Genomic DNA, 11,788 nt, shown 5'->3' with positions numbered 1-11,788 from the left:
GGCAAGGGGCGGGGCTGTACTCAACTCCACCAAGAGTTGCCAGCGAGGCTATTGGGAAGGAGAACGGGACAAGGGAGACAAAGGAAGACAGGACTGGGCTGACAGGAGTCAGAACGGATGGATTAGGTTTGAATAATCCTAAGTCAGTAGCCGTTGGGGGAGCAGACATGGAGGGTCAGAAGGAAGGTGGGGGAAACAACCAAATGGTAGTTTGGGACAAAGGCCTGGAGATTCGACATGAAGAAGCCCAGGAGGACTGTCTGGGTTTGGGCCTTGGGCCAACATCTAAGGAACAAGGGCTAGTTATCTGGGGCTTGGATATTTCAGAAATGGATCTGGATACACAAAAGGTGGATAGGGTAGATGGGGCACTTAAAGCCCATGTGAACAAACCGAATTCTCTGGAAGATACAGCTGGAGGCCTAGGGGCGCTAGTTCTGAGATGTGGATCTGTGGGAATAGACAACAGATCTGGAGAGGAGCACGCCTCGCCAAAAGCTCTCTCATCTGGTTCCGAGACATTCATGCCATATCTTGAGAATATCAAACGAGATGAGATGCTTCAAACCAACCCATCAGCTGGAACAGCACCAACCCTTTTCAGGTTCTCTGGCGCACTCTCACGTGGCAGGGGTTTTAAGACGTTGGTGTCTCGAGGCAAAGGTAAAGGGTTGGCTAAACGAAGTGTGGAATCACTACAAGGGGTTGAAGTGGGGGAAAAAAGAAAGCTCAGTGTTAGTCCTGGGAGAAAGCTTGGAAATATGGATGATGGTGAATGGGAAGAATACTGTGTTAGGAAGGTAGTAAGACAATCAAAAAAAGCGAAAAGAGAGGCTGATGATTTGAGAGCCAGAGGGTTGGGACACTTGCTCATTCCTGAAGAAGCACCAGTGATAAGCATCTCAAGTGAGTCAAAGGTATCCACTGAACCATCTATCTCCAATAGATCCCTGGACTCTACCATCCCATCGGACTCAGGTCATTCCATCCCAGAAGACCAAATTCCCTCCGATGCTTTTACAGAATGGGGGGAAGACTATAACTCTCAAGAGGCTGGTACAAATTTGGTTTCTCAGAATAATGGGATGCAAGAGGAAGTGTCTGTTGGGAACATGCCTATGGACCTTGCTCAAGGCAGCTTGGAAGGAGGTGGGTACGAATCTGAGGATAGCATTACTCAGATCAGGTTCCCACAACCAAAGCCAATAGCTGTGGATGATTCCTGGGTGATCAAAAAGGGATCCTGTCTAGATCAGAAACAGTATAAGGGGGAATGTTCAGGTAAGTTTAGCAAAGATAAAGAGGAAAATGCTAAGGGCAAGAGTAAGTCTAGTGGTAGTGGAAGCAGTGGGGGTCTGGTGTCTCCTCCAGGGTTCGCGGTAGCTGTCCCACAACAACTGCCTCGACAAATATGATACAAGCCTGGAATTGCCGGGGAATAAGTTCCTCCACGGCAATTCAGAATCTAAAGGACTTAATAGGTAGATTTGATCCTGATATTATATGTCTGTCTGAAACAAAGGTTGGTGTTGAAAGGATGCAAGGGATAAGTAGGATGATTAAGAACAGAAGCTGTTACTGTGTTCCAGCTGAGGGTCGAAGTGGGGGCCTGGCTGTTCTCTGGAAAGAAGGGGTGGACCTGAATATCTTGGGGGCAACTAGGAACCAGGTGACAGGTAAATTAAATAATTATTATAGCACTGAACCCTGGTTTTTTTCCTTTGTTTATGGGGAACCCTTAGCATGCAATAGACATAAAGTTTGGTCGGAGCTCAGGGATGTAGCTGCCCTGATCCCTGGACCTTGGTGTATGTTTGGGGACTTCAATGCCATTACTTCTCTCAATGAAAAAATTGGGGGAAGAAGTACTTTTGACAAGAGTATGATGGAGTTCAATGGGCTGATAAATGAGCTTGGGTTGATCGACCTAGGGTTTAAGGGCCCAAAGTATACTTGGAGCAATAATAGAGCCCCCCAAAGTCACATAATAGAAAGACTTGATAGAGCTATGGCTACTGATGCCTGAGTTATTCTTTTTCCTAACATGCATGTATACAATGTGGTAAATGCTAGTTCTGATCACCTGGCCATCATGATAAATCTTAATGATAAAGATGATATTAGAGGAGAACATGAAAAACCTTTTAGATTTTATAACATGTGGTTCACTGATAGTACTTGCATGCCTGTTATAGATACTGCTTGGAATTCTATTTCTCATGACTTGCCTGATATTAATGTCATTCTTAAACATAAGATAACTAAACAACATCTCTCCATTTGGAATAAGAAAGTGTTTGGCAACATCTTTACCAATATTAAAAAAGTCAATAAAGAGCTGGAAGAGGTGTTGAAGAAACCTTTCTCTCTATCCAATTATGAAACAGCAAAAGGTTTAAAAACTGAGCTGTTTGAGTAGTTAGTTAAGGAGGAAAGCTTTTGGAAACAAAAATCCACTATTCACTGGTTGAAGGAGGGGAGAATACTAAGTTTTTCCACCTTTCAACCATTTTTAGAAGAAGGAAAAATAGCATAGAGAAGCTACAGAGGCAAGGGGGAGGATGGAGTGTAGGGAGAACTGAAGTAGGGGAGAATATAAACTCCTACTTTAGAGCTCTCTTCAATTCTGATCATCCCCAAAGAAATGATAGTATCCTAAATCTATTCAAACCCTGTATCACAGATAAGGAAAATGAGAGCCTTACTGCCATTCCCACTTATGAGGATATTTGGAGAACAGTTAAAAAGATGGGCAGCCTAAAGGCCCCTGGACCTGATGGGTTCCAAGGGTGCTTCTATCAAAACACTTGGGATATTGTGGGCAGTAGTATTGTTGCTTTTGTGCAGGATTTCTTTACTAAGGGGGCGTTTAACCCCACTTTTAATGAAACGTATATTGCCCTTATTCCTAAGATAAATAATCCGGAGACTGTGGCTAATTTTAGACCTATTAGTCTTTGCAACTTTTGTTACAAAGTCATCTCTAAGTTGTTAGCCAATAGATTAAAGAGGCACCTAAACAAGATTGTTTCTCCCTTTCAAGGGGCTTTCATAAAAGGGAGAAATATAGGGGATAATACTGGTTTGGTATGTGAGCTCTTTCATCATATGAAAAACATGAAAGATAAAAAGAATGGGTGGGTTGCTTTAAAATTGGATATGGCAAAAGCCTATGATAGGGTAGAATGGTCTCTCATGGATAACATCTTTGAGAAGTTGGGGTTTAGCCAAAGGTGGAGAAATTTGATTAAGCAATGTATATCTACTGTTTCCTTTCAAGTCCTTTTGAATGGGACTCCTCTTGATAAGATCATCCCTGAAAGAGGCCTTAGACAAGGGGATCCTCTATCCCCCTATCTTTTTATCATTATGTCTGAGGCTCTTTCAAGGATGATTGCCAAAGCTGAGGAGGAGGGGAAAATCCATGGGATTAAGATTAGAAGAGCTTCTCCTCCTATATCCCTTCTTCTCTATGCTGATGACTTAATCCTGTTCACTAGAGGTAATCTTGAAGATGGGGGTCACCTCAAGGACATCCTGAAAAACTACTGTGCTGCTTTTGGGCAATTGATTAACTATGATAAGTCAAGCATTTTCTTTAATTTAGTAGGAACATGAAGTTTAGAAACAAAATTAAGTTAAAAAAGTTTTGGAAAATGAGACTTTTTTATCCTAAGGATAAGTATTTAGGGATACCGGCCTATTATGCTTTCTCAAAGGAAGGCAGAGGATTTTGACTTCTTAGTGGACAAAATCCACAACAAGATTAAAGGCTGGAAGGCTAAGGTGCTCTCACAGGCTGGAAGGGCTACCCTAATCCAGTCTGTGGTACAAGCCACTCCTCTCTATAATATGTCAACATATATGCTTCCCAAGTCTACCTGTGACAAGATAGATAAAGCATGTAGAGATTTCTTTTGGCATGGTACTGATAATTCAAAAAGTGTCCATACCATTGGGTGGGACAATTTATGCAAACCAAAAATCTGGGGAGGTTTGGGATTTAGAAAGATGAGAGACATAAATGTAGCCATGTTAGCCAAGCTACCTTGGAAAGCAGCTACTGATTTTGATTCTATATGGACAAAGACTCTTGCAAGTATTTATGGAAAGAATTGGATTGGGGAAGTATGGAAACCACCTGGGTATGCTTCCTATTTTTGGAAAGGCATACACAAAACTTTCAATCTGATTAATGGGGGTTTGATATGGGGGATCCATAGTGGGACTTCCACATCTGTTCTGGATGACCCTTGGGTGCTCTGCAATGGGAAACCCAAGACTCTGAGAGAACTAGGGGTGGAAGATCCCAGACTTGAAGATCTTCATGTGGCTGACCTGTTCCAGGAGGATAAGTCTGGATGGGATGAAGCAAAGCTCACAGCTTTCTTCCCTCCTTTCTTAGTTGCTAGGATCAAGGAAGTGTTAATCAGGCCTTTGGGACAAGGGAAGGATAAGATGGTTTGGAGTGGGGAGAAGTCAGGGAAACTCACAGTGAAATCTGCCTATAAACACATATCGATGGATAATGATATAGGGCAGAGCTCTAGCCTTAATACTCATACTATGAAGCACATTTGGAAAGCTAGAATCCCAGCTAACCTCCAGCTATTCCTATGGAAAGTGTATATGGATGCTTTGCCAATGGGGGATAGGCTGGAGGCTAGACATATGGTGGGGGATTTCTCCTGTCCTTTGTGCTACAAGAGTATGGAAACAGATAGTCATCTGTTTTTTGACTGTGAATGGTCCAGACTTCTGTGGTTCACATCAGGCTTAGGTCTGAGAATGGAAAACAAAGGCAACAACAATGCCAAAGTATGGATCACAAAGTTTCTTAGTTGGTGCAATAGCAAGAGCCAACATATATCTCAGGCAGGAGTCCAGGCTTGCTATCTGCTAAATAACATCTGGAAAACAAGAAATGAAGCTAAGTTTGAACAAAGGGTTCCAAACAGGGAAAGAACAATTAGAAGAAGTGAGCTGGAGGCCTACAAATGCAACAATGGCTTTGCAGAAAGCAAAAAACAGAATGAGATCTCTAACCCCCCTGAGTTTACTTTAGATAGATTGAAATATGATTTAGATGCTATGTTCCCTGAGATTCCTAATGATTGTGTTATCTTAAGGTTTGATGCTGCTTTTCAGGCTTGCTCAGGGAGAGGCAGCAGCTGGTACAATAGCTTGGGACTCGGAAGGCAAAGTGGTAGGGGCCGGTACTAGGAAATTCAAAGCCAGTCACAGAGGAAAGAGATGGTTAATTACCGAATTTGGCTATAGGACTGGCCCTTGCTTTTGGGTGGAGTGAAGTGTATATAGAAGGGGACTGTTCAGAGGTTATAAAGGCACTAAATAGCCAGTCTTGTTCATGGTTGTATGAGAGCTTGAGAGACTATGTTGCTCAGTTAAGCTCTGCTTTTGAGTTTTGTAAATTTAAGTGGATAAACAGGGAGTCTAATGGTGAGGCTCATCAGTTAGCAAAATGGGCCTCCCAAATGCAACAAAGGGATCAGCTACCACACTGTATCCTGACAAACAAGATTACCCCTGTACTGATCTAGTTCTATGAATATATAAGGTATTATCGAAAAAAAAATAATAATAATAATAATGCAAAGCTAATGCTGAATTTATGCCTCCAAAAACTGATATTTGGTACTTTGTAATGGATTCTACAAGAAAATAACCAAACGACCCTGAAAACACCGCACCTTGAAACAGATTACCATTTACCCGACTTTGATTGGCAAGTGTTTGCATTATTTCAAGAAAGTAATGGGTGTAAGTTGAAGTGTCATATAAATGTCATTGTTGCTGCGCCTGCTGCATTTCGCCCTTACCAACAAAAGCTATCACCTTGGATGATATCTGATTTACCAACAAAGTAAAAACTTTGCTTCTTTGCGTTTATTTTTGGATAGCTTTGAAAATATGGCAATAGTTAATATAGCCTAAGCCATATAACTTTAGAGTGCAGGTGTAATTTTCAAGCATGGCGAAATAATAAATGGTACAATGCATACATAGAATAGGTAGCAAAATTCAACAACAGTTACAACTTACAACACACGTTCCATACACCTAGTCTGATCGATCCTTTCAGAAATTCATTAGGAGCGTCTCTAACTTGTTGGACAGATTGGAAAAATATGAACACGCATTTCTAATTCACCCTTGAGCTCAAAAATGCAGATGTCTCCTTCTTTAAGCAGGTGTCCCTTTACAAAGGCAGACAAACCTCCACAGAAGGCAGCTGTGGCACCACAAGTATAATTCAGAATCCAAGCTGTGCCTCTCCAATCCTTAACTACAAATTGAGATTTGCATCGTGGAAGATAAGCTTTAGTAAATTTACGCGGGATATGCTGCATGAATAGTATTTAGTTAGTAAAAACAAATAATGGGATGTGTGAAGAATGCAAAGTCATGTGAATATGTGATAGCAGGTGCCTAGCAAAATCGGTAAAACCTTTGGGTGATGACACCAAAGGTTTGGGGCTCGAGCCCCGCCAGCATCAAAGAGTTACTGATCTCATTTAAAACAGACTTCCCAATAATATATATATATATATATATATATATATACAAAATCAATACTAAGGGTTCCACGAAAATCAATAGGTGTGTGTGTATGTGATTGAAGTTTGCCAAGAAAAAATCAATACTAAAAAAAGCATTTAACTACTAACACTAAGGGTTCCACGAATATTGATTCCACGAACCAAACACAGCCTAAGTTTCTGGGATAGTCAAAAGGGTAAACGTGAGAGCAAAATCATACAACATGGAACTATTTAAATTGAATACATTGTAATCAGGCCTATTTGATGCATGAGCTTGGAAGTTTCTAAATTAATTAATTAATTATTAGTTTCTATTTTATTTGGTTTCCTAATTGAATTAGGAATAGGATTTAGGATGGTTTCCTATTTGGTTTCCAATTAGATTTAGTAGTTGTTTTCTTATATAAAGGCATCTAGGCCTTCATTGTTGGTTGGTTGTTTATGAATATAATTTCTTTCTTCATGTTTGAAGGTTTAAACCCTGGATTTAGGTGTTTGTCATTAATCATAATTGATGGTCATCCATTGTTGAAGCTTCCGCCAAACAAGATACATCACTATTACTGAGTCCCCCCCCCACACACACACACACACACACACACACAGATGCAGAGACAGATTGGAAGTGTGGAAGTGTTAAAATAAGCCTTAAGTACTTAATATAAGACTGTCAAATGCGTGGTCCAACATGCATGAACGCTTATGAGGGGGAAGGGCACTGAAAGTAGTTGTCAAGATGAACACCAAAGCTGGCATAAATTGAGAAGAAATTAGAAATACAAGCCTTTTGAGAAGTGTTGACTCTTTGGAGAGTCACCTACATGTAATTACGATAATATAGAGATAATGTGTTCATTAAGTTGCCTATGGTATCAATTGGGTACATAGGCTTAGGGCTATAATAATTGCAGACTCCACAATGAGATAAATTAAAAGAGTGCGAAAAACATTACATGAACAACTCACCAGAACAAAAGTAGGCTGAAAAGAGGATTTTGTCAAACACTTCATAAAGTAAGGAAAATTGGAGGTGAAAGACAGTGGGTCTTTCCACACTTTGGCATTTTCCTTTTCAGTCGGTAGTGTCCTACTTGGTGAACTCCTGTTGCACATAGAAGAGCCAATATCCTCTGTATTGTTGCTTTCAAGGGAAACTGCTTCTGTTCCTGTCTCACGTAAACCATGGTCTCACAGACACATTCAAAATTTTAAAGAATGTGTGCGGCTTTGTGCGTTTCATGCATAAGGCTCTTATTTTATCAAAGAGAACCACAATCACAAATCAGAAATAACAGCATGTGAAGAAGTCTTGTTATGGGATTCTGAATATATAACATACTGCATCTTCATGTGCTCACATGCATATTGCATAAACGAATAAACAGTGTATTTCGACACTCAATAATCATTAGATATGTACTTGAAAAATGAAAGCAAGGATGACAATATGCATACCTGGGTCTGTTATGCGAGCTTTTGACTGGACCATCTGACAAATGGGAGGTCTACCTTGTCTTTTACAAGAAGACCCAACAAGCTTTTTTGGTGGTCTACCTTGTTTCGTTCTTCCACTTGAGATAGCAGGTTCTTGAAATCCATACTGTTTCTCGCATCTAGTTGTATCATAAATTTGAACATTGAAATGCCTATTTCCGTCATACCTAAAAACCAGAACTTCGAAGTTCCCCAAAGAATGATCCTTTAGAAAATCCTGCCAACCATTTTGCAGAAATGTGCCATCTTCTGATACACATAATCTGACGGACCAAAGACTACCGGTAGGACCCTCTAAGGTAGCCCTTCCACTCGGTTCTGTTGAAATATGCTTCACAAAGTTTGGGGGTATTCGCTTCAAAAAAAAAGGGAGATATGAAAGTGAAACTCTGGAACACAGGATTATTCTTCACTTTCTTTCTTGAACTGGTGCTGAGTTTCGAATATTCATGCAATTAGGCTAAACATGTGGACACTTAAATTTGATTATTGTGATTACACAAATAGTTCATTTCGAGTGTAGGGCCTTGAATATCCACAAATATTTAGTCATACTTGAGCCTCTATGTGAAAATGTTACACGAAAATTTTAAAGCGGATGTTCGGCATGTTTCGTTTCTAATTTGTTATATTACTTTATATCCAAACAAGCTTGTACGAAGCCCATATGAGTGCTATTAAATTGAGAACTGACATTCGAGCATATTGGTAAGTCTAGAGCACACATTATGGAATACAAATACTTAGTAAAGTAGACATACAAAAAAACTTGGTAAGAGAATGCTGCAGAGTGCTGAACCCATTATTGCTCCATAACAACAAATGTAATGTAATATAACGAGCGTACAAAAAAATCTAGTAAGAAAATAACCAAAGCAAGATAATGGGAAAGTATCTAAAGAGCATCACTCGTTGGTACCAGTTCACCAATCACATACTAAAACTTATTGTAATCAGTTTGCTCACCACTAAAAAGAAACATGCTAGTAGCATATCCTTTTTTTCAAATCATAGTAAACAATACGACTTGAATTTAACCCATGGTTCAGATTTGACAAGAATACCTCACAGGTTTCATTTTTATGGACAAATAGTTCCTTAGAATTGTTGGCACATTCTTTGATCAGACAGAGGTTACGCGTTTTGTTTTTCACAAACACGGCATTCAAATATCTAAATCTGAGTCTCTGAATTGGACTTGGGTTTGCCTTAGGGTTTATTTGCAAAAGTAGGAAGAAATGTCGCGAGTACCAAGTACCAAGTACCACTTATTTAGTTCTACTAGAGATAGTCCAAGAGATATAATAGATAAAATCAACATTCAAAACAACAGTATGCGCAAAAGAATTTGAACCATAATTGGACTATAACTTTTTACACAGGTTTCAAAGTATTCAATTCATCCTTTCCATTCAAATGAGTAATTGGTTTTAGTATTTCCATGTAATAGAGTATGCAATATCAACTTAAAATTCAATGAGTTGAGGGGACTTCATTATGAGCATCCAAACTGTTTGGAAACGGTAACATGAATATGTCTATGGTAGCAGGAAACATCGTAACTAGACCAAAAACCACCGAACTAAGCAATGTGCTCTGACAAAAATAACTACAACGGCGACGAAGAAAAAGGATTGAGCACTGAGTACCATTTTGTATATAGTTTACACACAAACTAAGTATATGAAATAAATAAGAATCACTAATATATCTATCTTTTACAAAATAAAGATAGTTTAGAACATAGCCTTACAAAAAGGATCTTGATAGTAAAAGTTTAGAGCCCACCATTATATTACCTAAACTCAATTTAATCATTTGAAAATTTAAATAGCAGTCCTTTTGTTTTGAACAATTAAAATAATCCACATTCTATCTTCTTTCCTTCTTAATCCTATTTCTTCACCACTCCAAAGTTGCTAACATTAGCAATTCATCCTTATATTACTATGCCAATTAGATAATTCAGCTTTCCCTACAAAGGGTCTTTATTTTATTTGATGAACTGAACATAAATTTCGCATAAAATGAAATTCTATATTTAAAAAAAAATTCAAATAACAAACCAAATAGGAAGTACAAGCAGCACAATTAAAACAAGGTGCTTGGTCTGATATGTACATTGAAAAAGTCTAAGCAACTAAGAAATGGGGCATATGTAAAACACTTTCTGCACCCTAGCAAAGCTCAAGAAGAAAAGAAAGGAACACTCTTTATCTAGAAGCAAAACAACAATATTATGTTATTATCACAATAGTTCATAGTTCATACTTCATACACCACTACAAAGTAAAAGAGAGATATGGAGTAGTAATTAAGTACCAAATGTTGAGTGGTGTTGAGGTTTGAATGAATAATCTTGAAGAACTTAGGCCTCATGTCTTCTTCTTCTTCCCACATTCTCTTCTTACTTTCTGCTTCCATCACTTTTCTTTTCTTTCTTTCGAGACGATGGGCTGACGTTAACGAAACTTATGGACATTTGTTATGTTTTACACTTCTAAAGTTGAAAGTGAAAGAAGACTTTGACAAGCTGTTCAATGACCTCAACAATAGTAGATTCAGGCGACTGTACACTGTAGTACGTACTAGTATACTGCATAGCAGTGGGGCGTGAGCGTAGCATAGCACTTCGTTAGACTAAAATACGATCTTATCTTATTATTTAATTATAAATTTTCTTTTGAAAAAAAAATAGATCACCACAGTTGGACTAAAATTAAAAGACTTTGAAAAAAATTCAAAGTATTCGTATAAAGATTAGGCAAACCATGTAACCATGTTTAGTTAAAAGATTGAAATACTATGTTCTATTATTAATAGGAAAGTGATTGACAATTTCAAAGCTATGAATGTTTTAAAAGAAAAGGCCAATACTAACTCCGAATCCATTGAAATGTTACTAAGTGAAATGGCAAGAGAGAAACCGAGGTGATTTTCACATGGGGATCTCAGATTACATCAAATTTCTCTTTTAAAATAGGCTATGGTTACTATGGAACTGTCTATGCAGTTTCCTAATTGCATGCAAGTAGCAGTTAAGGTTCTGACAGAGAGTGAATTTAATATTTTTTATTCGTAAATGAAAAAATTCAATTGGACTTCACATCATTACTTTTTTTTTTTTTTTTTTTTTTTTTTTTTTTTTTTCTGGACTATGTCATGAATAATCTATAATTCAAGTAGCCTTTCAAAATATTATATTTTCTAATATAGTTTCCAAACTATGTTAGAACAATATACTTAAAAGTCCCACCTATTAAATTTAAGAATTCCAAAAAACATATTAACAAAATAAGTCTTAAACAACCAAGCATCAAACTAAAATCAAATTAGTTGTACATCAATCTCGTTTTTTCTCAATTTATATTTTTTTTTAGTCTCTTATGTAATTTTAACACTAAATCATATCTCTACGTTATACCTGTAAAACATCATCCAAAAATATAACACATACAATAAACTAAGATGTATAACACTATTCAAAATTTTGACAGAGTCTCCTCTGTAATTTCAATATTAAATCATATCTCCACGTTATACCTGTAAAACACCATCCAAAAACATAATACATACAACAAACTAAGATATACAACATCATCTAAATTTTTGATAGAGCTTCCTCTGTAATTTCAACATTAAATCATATCTCCACGTCATACCTGCTTTCAACTTTAACAAAAAACTAAGATATACAACACTATCTAAAAACAAAAGTACATAACAATTTA

General features: G+C 37.8%; 1 protein-coding gene across 1 annotated transcript; it reads right to left on the bottom strand.

Annotated features, from left to right (window-relative positions):
• Nucleotides 1–5,980: 5,980 nt before the first annotated feature.
• LOC147494980 (B3 domain-containing protein Os01g0723500-like) lies at nucleotides 5,981–10,694 on the bottom strand. Its single transcript, XM_086569469.1, has 4 exons — nucleotides 10,380–10,694; nucleotides 8,019–8,412; nucleotides 7,530–7,729; nucleotides 5,981–6,365 (listed from the first exon to the last, which is right to left on the bottom strand). The coding sequence occupies exons 1-4, from the start codon at nucleotides 10,479–10,481 to the stop codon at nucleotides 6,123–6,125; spliced, it is 939 nt and encodes a 312-aa protein (XP_086425595.1). The 5' UTR covers nucleotides 10,482–10,694; the 3' UTR covers nucleotides 5,981–6,122.
• Between the last annotated feature and the right edge of the window lie 1,094 nt (nucleotides 10,695–11,788).

This window comes from Coptis chinensis, chromosome 6 (assembly GCF_015680905.1).
Source record: "Coptis chinensis isolate HL-2020 chromosome 6, ASM1568090v1, whole genome shotgun sequence".
Taxonomy (NCBI): Eukaryota; Viridiplantae; Streptophyta; class Magnoliopsida; order Ranunculales; family Ranunculaceae; genus Coptis; species Coptis chinensis.
This window is presented reverse-complemented; position numbering and strand designations above follow the sequence as displayed.